This window comes from Vulpes vulpes, chromosome 4 (assembly GCF_048418805.1).
Source record: "Vulpes vulpes isolate BD-2025 chromosome 4, VulVul3, whole genome shotgun sequence".
NCBI lineage: Eukaryota > Metazoa > Chordata > Mammalia > Carnivora > Canidae > Vulpes > Vulpes vulpes.
The window spans coordinates 109464821-109484391 of NC_132783.1; the positions used below are offsets into that span (position 1 = coordinate 109464821).

At 45.3% G+C, this 19571-nt stretch overlaps 1 protein-coding gene across 1 annotated transcript in view; it reads right to left on the minus strand.

The window, feature by feature from the left end:
• ADRA1B (adrenoceptor alpha 1B) overlaps positions 1–19170 on the minus strand; it is a 48834-nt gene extending 29664 nt beyond the window's left edge. Inside the window, exon 1 of the mRNA XM_072756731.1 lies at positions 17977–19170. Within this exon, the coding sequence (XP_072612832.1) occupies positions 17977–18925 (949 nt within the window). The 5' untranslated portion in view covers positions 18926–19170. The remainder of the gene's footprint in view (positions 1–17976) is intronic.
• Between the last annotated feature and the right edge of the window lie 401 nt (positions 19171–19571).

The window sequence follows — 19571 nt, forward strand, 5'->3', positions numbered from 1 at the left end:
CATTGGATAAGGTCACTCATAGTGCATGGTCCCTAACCAACATAGATGGTCGCTCCAACCCTGGAGATGGCCATGGGCATAATATTCTGAGTCCTTCAGAGCCTGGGATGAAGGAGAGAAGCAGAGCTCTTCCCCATGTTTTTACTCTGCTTCTGTGCTTTTTTGAGCCACTGGGAGCCCGTTCTTGCAAACAGGGGCCAAAAATGTTCACTTAGTTATGACAGCCTTATTTATTTTTTGCCATACCAGTCTTTGGGCCTGCTAAGGTGGAAGGGATATTTGTGGTTTAAATGAACCAATTTTGTAGCAGAACGTGCTGATACAATTTGTTCTTCACAGAGAGCAGGGAGGGTCTAGGCTCTAAGTAACAATTTGTAATTGATCTATTAGCCTGAAAATTTACATTATCACTGGCTTAACAGGAGAAGATACTCTCAGATATGGAGAAACAACAGTGCTTGCCTTCTATCATTCTTTTTATCAAGAAGGGACATCTTACTAGATACCAGTGAGATAATGTATGTGAAAATGAAATAAAAGTAGATGTGAGAATGATAGTGAAATGAAAATATGATTTGCTATGTTTATTAGACAAATGTTTTTTGAGCCCTTATAAAATACGACAGCATGCTTTACATTAAGGTTTGTCTACTTTGGCACTAGTGACATCCTGGGCCAGATAGTTTTCTGTCCTTTGCAGTGTCCGATGTTTAGCTGTATCCCTGGCCTCTCCCACTAGATGCCAGTAGCACACTCTAGTTGTGACAAGCAAAAATGCCTCTTGACATTGCCAAATGTCCTATTAGGGGTTAGGGGCGGTCATCCTTGGTAAAGAACAGTTGCTTTACATGAGTAATCTTATTTCATCCTCACAAGGACCCAATGGAGGATGTGTTATTTGTCTCAGTTTAGAGTGGAAAGGAAGAACAGAGAGGTCAAGCAATTTGCTAACGGCCACACAGCTAGTAAAGGAGCAGGAACAGAATTTGAACTCAGGACTGAAATCCACAGCCTCAGTCTTGGTCATTCTTCTTGCTTCTAAGAGTATACATTTAAGAAATTGTAGGGAGGAGAGTCTATTTAATCACATACATATATCCTGGTGGTTGCTTCCGAGAAGGAGAGAGGTGAACTGGAAGCCCAGTGGGGGCTTTTAGATATATCTGTAACATTTTATTTCTTAAAAGAAAAACAGCTAATTCAGCAACATGTTAACATTTGTTAAATCTGGGTGGAGGAGTCATGGGTGTCTCTCTCAAATTATTTTTTGTACTTTTTTGGAATGACTGAGAAATCTCATAATTAAATATCAAAATAATTTTAAAAAGAGTGAAACACAAGTAGAAATGTAAATATCTTCTGATATTTTCTGAGCATGTGATCATCACACTTGGCACGCTGTTTACCTAGTTTTTTTTAAATTATTTTCCTTTTTCTTAACAAAGGGATCCCCCAGCCTTCTTGTGTAAAGGAATCAATCATATTTTTGTTTCCCCAAAAGGCATAGCTCCTTTGCAGAATGTCATAATCATGACAATATCGACAGGAACTTAATATCTCCTCCAAAGTGGATAGTGTGTTAGAGCCTTCACATATATTAGTAGCTGATATTTATGAAATATTTACTAGTGTTTGGTGCCCAGCTGAGTCCTTTTCATCCTTCCTTATTTATTCCTCACTTACAATCCTATGAGCCGATGATTTGGGTCACATTTTACAGATAAATTAATTGAGGCTTAGAGAGACGAGCTGCAGAACCAGCACTCCAGACCTGGATTTGTCTGATTCCGATGTCCCTGTTCTTTCTAGTACTGTAAGTGGCCACTCAAACAGGAGTCACCAAGGGCTGTGAGGCTGTCCCAGAGAAGGGAAGGTGCCAGCTCCTTCCACTGGCTGAGATGGCAGTGGCAGAAGACAGGTGGCAGGAGAGGTTTTCCTGGTCAGGTTCTGAGAATCACTGGCTGGTCGCAGGCACCTGGCTTAGCTTCTTCTTTATCTCTGGTCCTGTGGCAGTGGGTCAAAGTTCATCTTGTCCCTGCCCTGTCCTAGATGCTGGTTCCAACACCTCTAGATTTAGTACAGTCTGAAAATAACCCTGCTTCTCCTTCCAGATCAGCAGTTCAAGGTCAGTATTAAATTTCACCCCTGGCTGACCAGGACCCATTGACTGCCTCTAGAAAAGCCTCCTTTCACAGCAGAATGTGCTCAACAGGCCATCTCCTTGCTTCTTGAGCAGTGCTCAATTCAATTTTCAGTTCATGAGGCTGGCATCTTCCAGAGCCAATTTGAATTTTGCAAGTAAAATGTGGTGCATTTACCATGCTCTCATCTAAATATAGCCCGTCCACTGCATTCCCTGGATCTGCAACAGGCCCCCATGGTGGGGTGGGGCAAGTTTGGATGCCCAGAGGAATCCTTTCTTGTTAACTCATCCTCCAAATGCCTCAAACTCAAGTGTTTTCCTGGAGGGTGGGGGGCAGCATTTTGTTTTATATTGTTATAGATTTACATCAGGAGCCCTGGAGCCTTGAACCACTGATGCGGACAGTGGTGGGCCTGGCAGCCTTGCAAAAGATCAAATCCGTTTACACACCGTGGGTGACTGCTTTTTGTTCTTACATCCTGGGTAAAATAACACACATTCCAAAGCGCTGCCTGCTCTGGCTCCCCTGATGGATGGGGTGTTGCATTCCAAGAGGGCAGTTTGCTAGCCCTGAATTTGGGAAGCTGACACCAAATTAGTTGGAAGGATTTGAACCTTTCAAGCCATCTTATCCCCTCTGAGGGGAAGCTGACTTGTCATACAGATGCCTGAAATTTCTCCAGTGGCAATATCAGTATAAAAAGTAGTTTCCTCAGCTATGCTGAAACACACTTAGTGGGAGTGGAAATTGCTATCCCTTCCTACAGGAAGGTGTATGGTGATGATGTATGTTTGATGCCTTTCACCTGAATCTACCTTTTGATCTAGCCATTCAAAGTGGACTTTATCCTAAGGAAAACCTAAAAGGCAGGTACAAAAAGATCCTAAAGGAAAAATGGGTATAGAAGAACATTTGTCACAGCTGAAAACTCAAAATAAAGGTACATCAAGAGAGGATGGATTATTCTAAACATACAAAAATATGCTTAGACTCATTTCCCCTGTCAAGGTGGCAAAGATCAGAATGCTTGGCGAATGTGTGGACACTCAAATATCAGTTATGGAAATGCAAATTGGTACAATCCCTATGGAGGATGATTTGGCAATATTTATAAAAGTGTAAAAATTTACTCAGAATAGTCCACTTCCAGGATTTTTGTCTTATAGATGATGTAGAAAATAATGAATTGAGTACAAGAATACTTACTATAGTGTTGCTTGTGATAACAAAAATTTTGAAACAACTTAAATATCCTTCCATAGAGGCCTACTAGAAAAAAACACCATGGAATACTATGTAGCTATTAAAAAAGGACGTTGCTGTATTTATACTGAAGTGGGAAGATCTCCAAGGTAATCATGTAGTGAAAAACTGAAGTGCCAAAAAGTGTTTTTTAGTATGTGATTTCCATGAAAAAGAACATATTATATTTTTATATGCATAGAATATCCCTGAGTGTCTATGCAGGAAATTGTCAACAACTGCCTCCAGGGAGAGGAAGCAGATGGCTGGAGGCCAGTGAAGTGAGAGGGACATACTTCTCATTCTACACTTTGTGAATGTGATACCTCGTGTATCTCACCTCCTTACCTAAATGGGTTGTCATAAGTGGATTGGTTAAATACATTAGGGCACCTTCCATTATGGAAAGCAATGCAGCATTAAAAATGTGAAAAATAAATAAGAAAATGAAAATATTCAGATTTATTAAAATGGAAAGAAGTCAACGCTTGTGCTTAGTGATAAAAGCACTAGGTGATGGAATTTGTTTATACACACACACTCATATAGAAAATTCTGGAAAGTTCCATAGGAAAAAATATTAAAACATGATTATATAGAGGATTATAGGTGACTTTTCCTTTCTTTTTTTATTTCTCACTGTAGCAAATTATTTTTTGCTACCAAAAGTGACAATATTCTTCCCATTTTGGAAAACATATACAAAACCAAAAATCAACAAACAACTTGACAACTGGGGCAGTGGGCAGGGCTATATCCAACAGAGAGGGGACAAAGTAATTTTTAAGTGTTCTAGAGCTGGTGATCACATAACAGTATATATACATATATACACACATATATGTATATGTTTATCAAGAAAAATATATAAAATGTAAGCAAAGTGAAATTATATTAAAAATCACAAAGTACAATTTTTTCTTTTTGGCCATTGGTATTATTCTTTTAAAATCATAAAAAATGAAGAGCCCCATCATAACTCTATCGAAACTCAATTTATATTCTATCACATTTCTTAATCACAAGCAGAATATGTGCTCATGGTAACATGTGAAATAATACAGAAGTATATAAAAAAGTTAATAATCAACTCTTTTTCCCTTCATTCTAACCCTGCCGGTGATTGAATTAATGGCTTTGAAAAATGGTATTACATGTTACTCTATGAGTTACTTTTTTAAACTAAGTATCCTGAGCCACCCTCCTAAATAATAGATTGGTAGACATAGATCTAACCTATTACGGTTATTTTTTAAAAAAATTTATTGGTTTATTTTAGAAAGAGAGAGAAAGAGAGCATGAGTGGGGTGAGGGACAGAAGGAGAGAGAGAAGGAGACAAGCCGACTTCTCGCTGAGGGTGAAGCCGACGAGGGGCTTGATCTCACCACCCAGAGATCATGACCTCAGCTGAAATGAAGAGAGTAAACACTTAACCGACTGAGCCACCCAGTGGCCCCTAACTTATTTGTTTTAATGATACCCTTATTTTTACTATATTTTAAATTTCTTATTTACATAAAATTGAACATAATCAGGCTAAACCTAAAATACCGAACATTCCTTGCTCCAGTGATTCATTTCTAGAAATTTATGCTGCATATGTGCACGCAGACATGTATGCAAAAATATTAATTGCAATAGTGTTTGTAGCAGTAAAAGGGCAAAAACAACCTAAATGTCAATCAGTGGGGAAACTGGTAAGTACAATAGGATGCTCCATAAAATAGATTTCTATATAGTCATGACATAGAATTGTGTCCAAGACACCTTGTTGAGTGTAAAACATAACCTTCATTATCTGATAGCTTTTGCAAAATGATACCATTGGTAAAGGTAAACAGGGTAGAAACACAGATTCCATACACATATACATTCAAGTATATGGACATACACTTATGTATATGTATGCTTACAAATAAATAGAATATTTCTGGAAGCATACACAATCTGGGATAATAGTGTTGCTTCTGGGAAAAGACTGAGGGTGCACAATATAGGCGGACCTCGGTCTCCTGAGGGCAGAAGAATTTTATTCATTGCTTTTTTTTTCTTCTTTCTTTTATTTTTATTTTTATTTATTTATGATAGTCACACAGAGAGAGAGAGAGTCAGAGACATAGGCAGAGGGAGAAGCAGGCTCCATCCACCAGGAGCCTGATGTGGGATTCGATCCCGGGTCTCCAGGATCATGCCCTGGGCCAAAGGCAGGCGCTAAACTGCTGCGCCACCCAGGGATCCCTTTTTTCTTCTTTCTGATTTAAAAATTTATGCATTATTTTTAAATAAAAAGTTAGATGATAAAAAGTTGCTACAACTATTATGAAAAATAGTTACAAAGCATGATGACATAGTCCAAGTTCCCTGTGTCCTAAGACTGCACCATTTGAAAGAAAAATGTATTAGAGAACTTCACATCCTGAAGTACATCTTTACAATGTTGTGTGGCAGGGCTCTTATTCTGGGGCTGCGGGGTGGGGTCTGTGAACTTGGATGGGAAAAAATCACTTTAAAAAAATTTTAAACTAACCTTTTGGCTGAAAGTTAGCATTTCCTTCAGTAGGAATGTGGGCAGCAAACCATAGTAGAATTACTAGCAGGATTTGTCACCAATAGAAATCAGATTTATGATATCACATTACATTTGTTGCAGATATCTTGAAATATTTGCACTTGTCACTACTTCAAAATTATAGTAGTTATTTATTTGACTTGCTGCTAGATCTTGTTTATTTAATATGTTAATAAAGAAGAACATTCTTTACTCAATCATAAATTTGTTTTTTTTTTCAACATCAGAATAACTATTTCAACATAATTGGTTTTCTTTGCAATCCTGTCTCTTATTTTATGTATTGTTGGTGAGAAGGGGCTTCACCAGATTGCTGAAGGGGCCCAGGGAGCAAGAAGGCCCAGGAGCCCTTGTGTTAAGATACCTTCTGAAGGGTTGGAGACAAGAAGTCACAAAGGGATGCTGTGAGGGTGTACCTGCAAGCAGGGAGAGGGGCCCTACCACATTCTTTTGATGCCAGGGGGCGATTTATGGCCTGAATATATAAATTGGAGATGTAATTTCGTTGTTGTTGTTCCAGTTGGTGGACCTTCCTTCCCCCCACCAGCTGCCTCCCTGGACCTCTGCCCGGCTGTGCTGGTGGTGTGAGCCCTGGGGCCCGTGCCGGCGAATGACAGTAAGCCCGGCTTGCCCTTGGTCCCATTTTAACCTTCTTCTGGGGCACAGCCAGGGTGCTGAGCTCAGCCTCTGAGCAGTGCACGTCAGCCTGGCAAGAAGCTCTATCTTAAAGAAGAATTTCAAAAATTGTGAAGCCAGAGCCCCAAATGCATCCCAGCTTTAGGGGAGCAAGATGCTGTGAGCAGATACCCCTGGAAAAAGTTAAATGGGGCTCTGTGAGGAATGGTCCCTCGTGTGTGCTAGAACATTCTGTTCTGAACTTTTTGGCCTGAACTGCTCTTTGATGCAAACTTATAGCACAGTTTGTGTGCTCACACCAGAGGGATGCTTGAGTGTTCAAACGGGGCTCAGATGTGCTGCTGGTGGTGAGTGTGGTTAGATGTAATCTTGACAGAGTCCTAGGAACACAGGCCTGCCAGTGAGGACTATACCCTGGGCTGACTCATGCTGTCATGCCATGCTCCGTCATGCCATCCATGGGGGTGATGGATGGAGTGAAGATGGCCCACAGATATTCCAGCCTTTGGAGTCCTTTAGACACAGCTTACTCTCCCTTCTGCTCCCCAGATCGTATCATTTCGGCCTACCCCTTCTTTTTATTCTGCATTCTGGAGACATGTGTCCTTTAGATCATACCACTTCTCTTGGGTGAGATGGATCCATTCCTTCATTTACTAAGTATCTAAGGCCAGGCAGCCATGGTTTCAGACCCCACCTACATCACTTGTGTAACCAGGGTAAGTCAGCTAAATGAAGATCTAAAAATTTCAAATAAACATTTTTAGTAACTCCTCATTCCCACAAAAAATAGACAAATGAAGTTGCATCTTTCCCCTTGAAATTGCTCTTCACTTCATTCTCATGATTCATCATTCTTCAGATGGTTGAGGCCGTGGGTACCAGATTCTCTTTTCTCCCCACTTCAGGTGCTCAGTGACCTGAGGCACTGTTATATGCTTCTCTGTAAATGCTCTTACTCTAGGGTTTCAGGTAGGGAGGTATGTTTAGCACTCAAATTTTGAGTGATAAATTCACTCTGAGAATGAGAGGGGGTTATCATCATCATGATCATGATCATGTGTTGGAAACATAATAATGGAGGCTGGGACATCTGGTCACTTCATTATAAAGCAATACTGTATTACCCAACAATCAGACCCAGTGATCTTTAGTGCATTAGCAAACCTGTGACATCTCCACATTTTTGGGAAGTAGTTTGATGTTAAAGAAATCAAATAGTTTTCATGAATTAATCAGAATGTTGTGGACCTAACATTTATTTTGGGCATGCGTGTGTGTGCATGTATGTATTTTAATTTAAAATTATAGTTGGAGGTGGGAGCAGCATTCACTTCTCATTACCTTGGGCCTCACAAAAGGTCTTAATCTGGCCCTGCCACAAAGTCACCAGAATTGTCTCCTCCCCTTCTTCTTTGGGGACCACGTTTGGCCATATCCTTCCAAGAGGTGAGAGGCACTTGACAAGGGGCCAGTAAGGTGAGTGGAAATGGGGTCAATTGGTACTGGACAAAGTCTCCCTCTAAGGTGGGTGGAAGAATAACCTTCTAATAAAGAATGAAGATGCTGTCCAATTTACAAGCTCATGCCTGTGTCCCCTCAGGTCTTTACATATCCCATATTTCTTCATTGGCCCTATGACCAAGCCCATACTGGCATTGATTTTACAAGAAGCATTCATGATAGTCTCCTTTCAATGTGCTTGTGATCATTTCTGGGAATGAGATAAGTCATTTAACGCCTCTAAGCCCATTTCTTTATTTATAAAATGGGTAAGACCCTAATACCTATCTGATGGGAAAGTGGTAGATAAAGTCTGGAATGCACTGTATGAGTCATAGCTGCAATTGATATTTTTACCAAGAATCTACTAGGTACATGTCTTTAGGCATGGAGGATGAGATGAGTCAAACCTGGACCCTGTCCTCCAGAGGTCTGAGCCTGATAGCGCTGCCAACAACGTGCACATCGTCCTGGTCCCCATAGACAGATGTAGCCAGCATCAGAAACCCGGGGGGGGGGGTGTCACTGCCAGGAAAGGCATGGGAACCAAGGAAACTTCCATGAGAGAGGTGTCCACAGAACCGGGGTTTTACACATAGGCAGGATTGGGATATTCAGAAGGTACAGGTAGAGCATTTCTAGTAAAGAGGAAACAGTCTGAGCAAATGCACTGGGAAAGAAGATGCAATTAGTTGGGAAACCACAACTAATTCTGAGTTATAGTACACTCCTAATTCTCCTGCTATACCCACACTGCTGCTCATTTACTCATTTGCTTAGCTTTTGTGAACACTCATGTTAGGCAGAGAGGAAAGATGAAGTCACTGCTTACAAGACATTCACAGTTTGTAGAGGAGAGAGGTAAGTGATCAGTTAGTTACCAGGTTGCTAGGGAGAGCATCCCTGCAGTGCTGGGGTGTGAATGAAGGGCATCTGCCTAGCCTTGGTGTTCTTTTCTCTCTCTCTTTTAAAGATTTATTTATTTATTTTTGGGGGGCAGAGAGAAAAGGAGAGAAAAAAAGAGAAAGAGAGAGAGGCAGACTCTCTGCTGAGCACAGAGCTCCATGTGGGGCTCCATCACCCGACACTGAGATGATGACCTGAGTCAAAATCAAGAGTTGGTCGCTTATCCAACTAAGCCACTCAGGCACCCCAGGGTTCCTCTCTTTATGAGAACTCCAAGGTCTTGGGAGGGACCCTCAGGAATTTTCCTCATAGTTGTATGATTTTGTAAAGTTTTCAAAAGTAAGATCTATTAAGTGCAATTGATTAGGGCCACTGTCTGTTTCCACTTTGACTTCCGTCATATTTCCCCTCACATCGGTGTTAGGGGCCACAAGCATTTTTTTGGGAGCTATTAAGAGTTGAGATGTATTTCATTTGAGTTTTACTATATATATATATATACATATATTTATAATTTGCAGACTTTTCATTCTATATAGCTTGGTCATCACTAGTCAGTAACTTGTAAGGTGGAAAGATAGCTTCTCGAAATACTCTCTTGTTCATGACGCTGACTCACCTGGACTCATAGCATCAAGAGGTCGTAGCATCAAGAGGGGTCGGAGGCTGAGTCATGATATGATAAGTCCTATGGTGCTACAACCACATGTATGTGGGTAGCAGAGGTGAATCATGGTCTGAAATATATCTAGACAGAAACTAAACTAAATTGTGCAAAAGTTTTCCAAGTTCTGTATTTTCCCAAATTTGATAATAATCTTTTAATAAAAATTTTATTTATTTGAGAGAGAGTGAGAACAAGCAAGAGAGAGAGAGAGCAGTGGGAGGAGCATAGGGGGAGGGATAAGCAGATTCCATGTTGAGCGTGGAGCTTGATGTAGTGCTTGATCTCATGACCCCAAGATCATGACCTGAGCCAAAATCAAGAGTCAGACACTTAACCAGTGAGCCACCTAGGCGCCCTCAAATTTTATAAAAATCCTTAAAAAAATATGCGAAATTACCAGTCATAAGGTTGCAAAATGTCTAAGTATCCATAATAAAAGGTAAATTTTGAGTTATCTTGCTAGAGGAAAGACCTAATCATTTTTATATTTATGTTCTCACCAGGACATGATGCCTCTCAGTTGCCAAATGATAGGCAGTCACTTGCCCTTCCTTTCCTCCTCTCTGAATAAACTCTGGTTTCCCCCAACTCCTTTCTTGGGGTTTCATAAATTGAAGCTCAGAGCTCCACACTTTGGGTACCCCCAGTGATGACCCTTCAGTATTATCTGATTGCCTACATGTGAATCTAGGTTCTATCCCTAATCAGCTGAGTGGCCTGAGGCAAATCACTCAACCTCTCTGAGCTTCAGTTTCCTTACTTGTAAAATGAGGACAGTAACAGTGCCTGCTTCATAAACCTTTGGAGAGAGGAGTTCATGAGAGAACGCAGAGAAGCACCCCTCAGCCCTGTGTAGCACAGTGGGTGCAGAACATAGCAAGACCTAATAAATGGGATCTATTAGTATTATTATTATCAGATGTGGTCTGGGAGCACAGTGACTGCGGAAACATCTTGCAGATATCGGAGAAAGCAATTTCCCAGTGTGGCCCAGCGGCCATCAGTTATTTTTATGAGCCACGCACACACTCAGGTAAAGGCATTTCCTGCATTAGAGATCCGAACGGGCCCATCTGTGATGGCACTGCAGCTACACACACACCCCTTGGCATTTCTGTGGCCTGTTTTGCCCCAGCAGGATTCGGTACCTCCGCAAATGGCCCCCCCTCCTTCACATATTGTCCCTCCCCTTCTGCCCTTCTGCCCCAGTCCTTTGAATGTCACTACAAAAGGGAGGCTAACTCATTATCCATCCCCTCCCTCCCTTCTGCCCTCCTTCCCTCCTTTTTTGTCTTGCTTTCTTCCACAAACATGTATTGCATCTAACTACCATGGTATCTTCTACGATTCCAGGACTTTATGAGACTCACAGCAAAATTTCAAAACATTTTTGGTGTGGATAGGCATAGGGCTACCAACTTGTTATTTTGCCAAGTAGGACATTTAACACACACGTACACACATGACTATCATCACTACTTATTACCATCATTCCATCAAAGAAATGCTATTTCAGTGTCCCAAAATAGAAAGGACATAATCTTTAGAATAAAAGGACAGTCATTTATATTGAATACATTTGGGAAAAACACAGAATTTTTCTAATTTTTTTCTCATTTTGTCATGAGCCAGTGAAAATGTTACATGCATGGGCACCAGACCCCAGACAAATGTTCAGAAAGTACTGCAGTAACGACAAGAATAATATAACAAATGCTTATTGAGTGTCAAATGTGGAATCTGATAGACTTGACCACTTACTAGCTGTGTGGTCTTGGGCAAGTTACCAAACCTCTCTGAGCTCTTGTTCCCTCACCTTTAAACACAGGGATGATGATACTTGCTCCCCAGAGGGGGTTTGTGAGAATCTGAGCAATACACCACATTCAGTGTTGAGCAGTGTACCCAGTACATTGAAGAGCTGCTTCTATTCTTCTGCTCTTCTCTTCTCCAGGGAAGCTCTAGTTTAAAGAATTCACCTTCCTTCCTGCCAGCCTTCTGCCTTTCTCCATGTGGACTAACCCAAGGGACTAGGCAGGATTGGAAGTACTTCTGGCCTCACTGGGGGAAGCATAAGCAAGTTCTCTTGGCTCCCCATGGGGTGTTCATTCCAGGGTTTCCCAGGCATGGGGAGGACTGGCGCTATTCTGGCTGCATTGGAATCACCTGGGAACTTGTTAAAAATGGCAGTTCTCCACCCCCTCATGAGAAATTCTGAAACAGTTGGTCCATGATGGAGCCCAAGAATCTATGCTTTTGGGAAGAGCTAGATGTTTCTGATAAATAGCTGGTCAGTAATTGGTCACAGCTCCAAGCTTTTGAGTTGGGACATTTTATCTACTCGGAAGAATGTCTGGCAGGTCACTCCTAGCATGCTGTCCTATGAACCCTGATGAATAGGGTCTGAGGAAGGTCCTGAGAGGAATCCTCTTGGCTGTGTCTTGCTGGCATTTCAACGAATGATACCTGCATTGCTCAGAAACTTCAGAGTTATTCCAGACACATTTCTTGTTCTCACTAACCCTCCTAAATCATAGAACCAACTAATTCCAAGTCCTTGTATCTGTCCATTTCTCTCCACCTTCACTGCCCCCAGCTGAGTCTAAGTTATCATCAGCTCTCACTGGGATGGTGGAGATCTAACTGCCGTGCCTTTGGCATGTGTTCCATATAGGGAGGCCTGATTCATCTTTTCAAGATATAATTCAGATGCTATCTCCTGTCTGTTTTAAACGCTTCGGTCATGGCCAGTGTAGCTTAAGATAAAATCCTAAGTCCTAGAAGTGGCCTAAAATCCCTGCCTGGCCTGGCCTCTTCCCACACCTGCAGCCCTGACTTGCCCCTGGCTCCCCATGTTGTCCAGGCTTGCTACTTCCCCACCAGCTTCTGCCTCAGGACTCTTGGGCATGCCCTTCCTTCTGCTTGGACCCTCTTCTTCTACCTGCCGCCTTCACTCACTGAGTTAGCCCCTCCACACCATGTCACTCAGGGACCCCTGTGATATGCTGACTCTTGTTATTTACTTTTTCTTTTTTTAAGATTTTATTTATTTATTCATGAGAGACACAGAAAGAGGCAGAGACACAGGCAGAGGGAGAAGCAGGCTCCATGCAGGGAGCCTGATGTGGGAGTCAATCCCAGGTCTCCAGGATCAGGTCCTGGGCTGAAGGTGGCACTAAACTGCTGAGCCACCCAGGCTGCCCTTGTTATTTACTTCTAATAGCATCTCACCCCTTTACTTTCAGGTTGCCTGTTACAATTTGTGTTCATGTTTAATTGTGTGCATGTGTTTTTCCAATGATCTGTTTCCCACTAGAACTAAATTCTATGAGGACATGGAGCATAGATGTTTTGCTCACCATTGTATCTCTAGCATAACACCTGGACCCAGTAGGCATCCAATAAATATATACTTATTCAATGAATGAATGAATGAATGAATAAATGATTAAAGATGTAGAGCTAGATTCTTAGATGAAGGGCAAGGTCTCACTGTTTCCTCTGGCTGGGGTGATGAAAGGCCAATCACTGGGAGACCCACATCCTATGCAGTGCTGGAGGTGTGGAGCAAATCTAGCCCTGAGCTAGAATGTAGATGACTTTGCTGACATATTCTGGGTGAGTCTTTTTGCAGGGATGAGCAGAGAGTGGAAGAAATGCAGGGTCTTGTAAGAGAAGCGCAATACCCAGCTTTCGATATGGTGGCTCTGGAGTTTTGGAGCATATTTGCCATGGGAGCAGATTGGGACTAGGGACCAAGAAGGCCAGACATCTCCCAGCTGCAGTGGAATAGGTCTGTGCCTGTCCTGACAGACTGGGATTCAACCCTTGCCTCTATCACTTACTTGCTGTGCGACCTGGGACAAGAAGACTAACCTCTCTGAGCTCCTGCATATTCATCGTTAGAGAGGGAGCAATTACTCTCTCCTGTCAGGGTAGCTGTGAGGATTAATGAGATAATGTCTGTGGAGAGCCTAGAAGAATGTCTGGCACATAGTACATGCTTCATAAAAATATGATCTCATGAGTCTGTAAACATTCTGCAGGAGGAGGCCACATAGCACTTAGTAGGTGTGTTAGGAAGTCTTTGTTAATGATTTCATACATGGTTGAATGTATTTTCCTTCAGAAGGATTTCCTTTTCCAGGAAGGATTCCCTGTGTCTAAAAATTTCTCCCTCATTCAAACCAATTGCTTTGTGAGCAACTCAAATTCCTGTGTTTTGAAACCTCAGAGCCAAAGGGTTAGTGTGTATATTTGTGGTCGTGGCCCTGTCCTGAGTCATCTCTGAGACCCTTGCCCTCCCTTGTGCTCTTGTGGGAGGCAGGAATTCGTCAGCTTCATCAGCCTCGATTTGAATGAGAGGAGCAGAGAAACAAATCAACGGAGAGAGGGATTCCTAGTTGGTCCCAGCACTATGAGAACACAACTGTTTCTTTGAAATTGACCTTCATTTATTTGGAGGGGAAAGCAGTTAGTTCAATAATGGCTTCCTGGTGCCTTTCAGCATTTTAAAAGACGGAAGAAAGATTTGGAGCAAGGCAAGGTTCCAGTGTTTTCTAAACAACGCACTAAACTCAGCTACCAGTTGGCTGCCCAGCACTTCCTGCCCCCACACCCCCCACCCGCCAATCTATCCCCACAATGCAGTGTACATCCCTCAGTAGCCCAGCTGCTCCTTGAGACCCTGACCAGCCCAGGTCTTCCCCAGGTGGGTGGGAGCTAGGTTTCATTCTTAGGCCTGGCAGCTGAAGATTCCTTGGACATCTTGCACATGGCCCATTGAGTAGAAATGCTGCTGTATTATATTCCAATTATTTCCTGTCCCTCCATGGCCCAGTTCCAGGGGCCGCATAAAGAGGTCCTTGTTTGGTGGAGTCCATCCCTGCTCCTGAGTAAGTGAGAGTTGGTCCCTGGCCCAACTTGGTCTGAGGCCACAGGGGAAGGGTGGGGAGGAGGTAGGGAGGGTGTTGCAGGTGGGGAGAGCACCACAGGAGATGAGAAGCCCAGCCCTGCATGCAACCCAACCCTGCTCCCAAAAATAAAAATAAGGGAGGAAGGAAAACAATTGGGGCCCCCTGACCAGTACCCCATAGAGGGCATGGATATTTTCTCTCCTTCCCAGGAGGGATCCCAACCCTTCTCTCCCACAGAGAAGACAAACACAGCTATGGAAATCTCATGCCATCCAGGCACCTGGAAGTCTGTCACTAATTGGAAGGTACTCCTACCTGCACTTCTCTGCTTGCCAATGACCAGCTCCCCCTAGATCCGCTTTCTTTCCTTGTGAGTGAGTAGCATTTCATGGAAAATTTTGAATTTGCAACCTTGTTCAGATTCCAAAGAGTTATTGTTCTACATCATGCTCCTTTTGTTTGGGTGTTATTTGAACTCAGGTAGAAGTAGAAACCCATATCTCCCTTTTGCTGGGATACTCTCCCTAAGTTATTAAGAACACGTTAATTAAGCACCTTCTCTGTTTGAAGCTCTGGAGTACCTTTCAGAGTCCATCTCAAACCCAAGGCCTGAAGTCCATATTTTGTACCTGTCAAGACTTGGGAAGCCAAGGGAGAAGAGGTGGGTAGAGTAGCTTAGGGATAGCACACCAAGAGATCTCCAGGAGGCAGTGTCAGGGGTGTTCAGAAAGGTTTCATGGCAAGGAGAGGGGAAACAAATTCTGAGAGCATGCCACAGAGGCCAGGGACCTGAGACGTCAGGGGGTTAAAGTCTCAGAAAGTCATGAACAGAAAGGGAGGAAAAGTGGAGGAGCTAGCATTGGTGAGAAGAAACTGAGAGAGAAACTGAGTTTGAAGAGCAGGACCCACAGAGAAACCACATCATCCTGTACCACCACGTGCCTGGGGAAGGGTTAAGCTTTGCAGCATTTAAAACCTTGGTGTCCAGGGGGCTGGAGCCTGAAGGTTGCTGAGAGGTCCTCTGGCTAGTGATTCTCAAAGCCTTGATTTGTGGACCACTTCTTCAGAATCACCTGGTGTGCTGGTTAAACATGAGGATTCCTGGGACCCATCCGATTTACTGAATCAGATTGTCTGTGGATTATATCTAAGACGGTGAATGTTTATCAAGTTCCACAGATGACTCTGATCTTTATTAAAATCTGAGAGCCCTTGATTAAGTCCAACTCTCTTGTTCCCTGGAAGTGAGATCTGAAGTCCAGAGAGGTTAAGCAACAAACCTAGGGTAACAGAGCTGACTGATGGTAAACCTCACAGGAAGACTCCATTGCGCTTGGCCCCCAGGGCAGTGCTCTTTCCCTTTTAGCATGCAGGCAGCCTCTGAGCCTATTTGGACCTGTTTCCATTGCCCCCTAAAGTGAAAGCTTGCACCTTTGATCCATTCCCTGCATCCTGCTGTGGCCTTCTCCTTCCTGAGGATGCTCTGGTCATAGCCTCTGCAGGCTGGAGGGCAGAGGCAGAAGGAAGAAAGGAGAAAGACTCAATTCTCTTCTGAGCCTTTAATAGCGGTGTGGGATTGGCAACTGAGTAGAGAAGGAGAAACACAATTATAGCTGAGGGGCGATTGGGATTTGGTTTGTAGTACAAAGCTAACTTTCATTAAGCTTTTGCTGTGCACCAGACACTGCATTAAGTCCTTTCCATGCATTAGTGCAAACCCCATGGAGCAAACAATAATTAGCCCTATTTTGCAGATGGAGAAACTGAGGCTCACAGACCATCAGTCATTTGCCCAAGGTCTATAGCTAGTATAAGACCAAATCACTTCCATGTACAACCATGATCTTTACATAGCCCAAACCAGTGTGAACTGTTACCCACTTTAACCCAACAAGCCTGCAAGAGGACCCCAAGACTTTGGAAAAAAAAAAAAAGAAAGCTTCTCTGCAGTGAGATGTGACCACTCCTGGGGGTGGGGTACAGCTTCAGATGCTTTTCACGTAACACACTAAAAATATTTCCCAAAGGCATTAACTTAACTTGCAAGCCTGCCTTAGAAATGACAACATGGAGAATATGTTAAACACCTTTTTTTCCCTTTATCTTTTTAAAATGGAAACTCGTGATGTCAATTTGCTTTCTTTCCATTTGCCCTTTTTCTCGCGAAAGCAGTGTGTCTCCAGAATTTTAGTTATTTGAGGGATTTGGTTATGTTCAGTGCTAATGGAGCCCCGGGTGTGATCACAGGCATATATGGTGCATGGCATGTAGCAGCCGTTACCTCTTCTGATATCATGGCACATGACTTTGCAATGATCACCTCCCTCCATTCATTTTCTGGAGTGTCCCCCAGGGATGGGAGAGGAAACCAAAGCAGATCCGTGCCTTAGAGAAGGGACAAGTGTTTCCCAAGCCTTGTGGACAGCATGTCACGGTGCCCTCCTGTAGGTTTACCTCCTAACCAGACCTTGTCTTCTTAGGAAAAATCAGGAAGCTTTTTGAATAACTTAGTAAGACCACTAAACAAAAGAAGATGGACATATTTGTATAGGAGAGGAAGAACTCCGTTTCATCCCAGCAGGGTTTGGTGTCTGGCAGCCTAAGGTGAGGGGCCGCTGTACTTTAAACCTGGGTATTCCATGAGTCACCAGAGTTAGGAACATTTTTGGGTAAAAACTGAAAACATGTGGCCCTCTGGCTGTCCTCCTTCTCTTTCAAATCTCAAGCTTTGGATAACTCAAAGGCTGATTGGGGCAGTGCGGGTGTTAAAATGTTCTTATTAACTCATAGTGAAGGGAAGTGCATTGAGGTGAGAGCAGGCAGTGAAGGGAGGAGGGGAGAACGCAGCCTCTGCAAAGCTCACGGGGAGCGTGGGTCTCTGCAAGAGCCCTGGAAATGCTGAATGAAAACTGCCTTTCTGCGTACACGAGCTGCCTGCCTGCTTCCCAAATGCCGCGTCTGCGGTAACTACAAACTATTTTGTATGCTGCATTAGTGACGCTGCCTTAGCCGGCACATCATTACTACTGAGATAACGCTGGTGTGATGTTCAAGTCCAGTGTCCTTTTTAATTATTAAACTGACGCTGTTGAATGAGTCATGCTACATACCAGATTTTCCTCCTGTGGTTCTATTTCGGGTGACTAGCACCTTACTTACTGTGTTCCCCTAACACCTGAGTCGGTTCTTAGCCAGCTGCCCAATCTGCAAAGCCTTTGCAGAACAAACAGTATTCTTCAATCTCCAAACACACACAGACTGCATAAAAAACAACCCCCCCCCACACACACCCACACCCACACACACCCCCACACACAAAACTTTACGGTAAGCTCATCGGTGAACCCAAGATCTGAGAACACCCGGTTCCCCTCCAGCAGTCCCCAACTTACCAAGTGGTAGAGCGATGAAGAAGGGAAGCCAGCACAAGATGAACATACCGACCACAATGCCCAAGGTCTTGGCTGCTTTCTTCTCCCTGGAGAACTTAAAAAGTTTGACGGCTATGGAACTCCTGGGGTTGTGGCCCTTGGCCTTGGTACTGCTGAGGGTGTCCTCGTGGAAGTTCTTGGAGTGGATCCTCAGAGTCAGCTCCTTGGAGTTAGACATCTCTTTCATGACTCCGGCTTCCAGGTTCTTGGTGGTCCTCTTGGCAACGATGTACACGCGACAGTACATGACCAGAATGACCGCCAGCGGGATGTAGAAGGAGCCCAGCGAAGAGAAGAGGGCGTAGAAGGGTTCCTCGGTGACCCCGCATTCCTTGTCGTCGTTGGGCGCGGGCTCCTTCCACCCAAGGAGAGGCCCGATGGAGATGACCGTAGACAGGACCCAGACGCCGAGGAGCGCCAGGATGGCCTTCCTGCGGGTGACCAGCGTGGGGTACTGCAGCGAGTAGCGCACCCCGATGTAGCGGTCGATGGAGATGGCGCACAGGCTCAGGATGGAGGCCGTGCAGCACAGGACGTCCACGGCGGCCCAGATGTCACAGAAGACCCGTCCCAGCACCCAGTAGCCGAGCACCTCCAGGGCCGCCGAGAAGGGCAGCACGGTGAAGCTCAGCAGTAGGTCGGCGATGGCCAGGTTGACGATGAAGTAGTTGGTGGGCGTCCGCAGGTGCCGGTTGCAGGCCACCGACAAGATGACGACGATGTTGCCCACGATGGCGAAGAGGATGAAGGCGCCCAGCACCAGGCCCACGGAGATGGCCCTGGTGATGTCCAGCTGGGGCAGTGTGGAGTTGCTCGAGGTCTGGTTGGGGCCAGTGAAGTTGGCATTCTTCAGCTCTCCCCAGCGGGCAGGTGCGGATGTGTTGTGGCCGGCGTCCAGATCGGGATTCATTTTAGAGTCGGCGCTCCATAGCCCGGGCGAGCGGGCTGCAAGGGCTGCGGCCGCGCGGCTCAGCTGCCCCGCGCCTCGGCGTGGCCCGCGCTCGGCTTCCCCGCGGCGCCCTCCCGGCGAGGACGCATCTCCCCGGCGGCGCGGCCCCGCGGCGCGTCTCCTGCGCGCACCGAGCCGCCCGCCCGCCCGCCGGCTGCCAGGGGAGGCGGCGGACACGGGGGCCGCGGCGGCCGGCTCCAAGTTTAACGGTGCGCGGCAGGCGCGCGGGGGCCGGCCGGGGGCGCGGGCGGGGGGCGCCCCGCGGGCGGGGCGGGGCGGGGCGGGGCGCGGGCGGGGGCGCGGGGCGCGGGGCGCGGGGGGCGGCGGGCGGCGGCGCCCGGCCCGGCCCAGCCTGCGCCGAGGAGGGTCTGCTCGCACCCAGCCGCCTCTGGGCTGACTGCTCGGCGGTGACATCAGGCGGGGGAGCCCGGCGCCCTGACTCCGCGCGGCACTAGGGGGCAATGCGGGCCCAGCCAAGGCGCCCGCAGCCCCGACGCCGCCACCCCGCGCGGCCGCGGGCCCCGCGCCCCCCGCCCCGCACCGCCCCCGCCCCAACCCCAACCCCAACCCCAACCCCAACCCCCAACCGACGCGAGCCTCGGGCCGA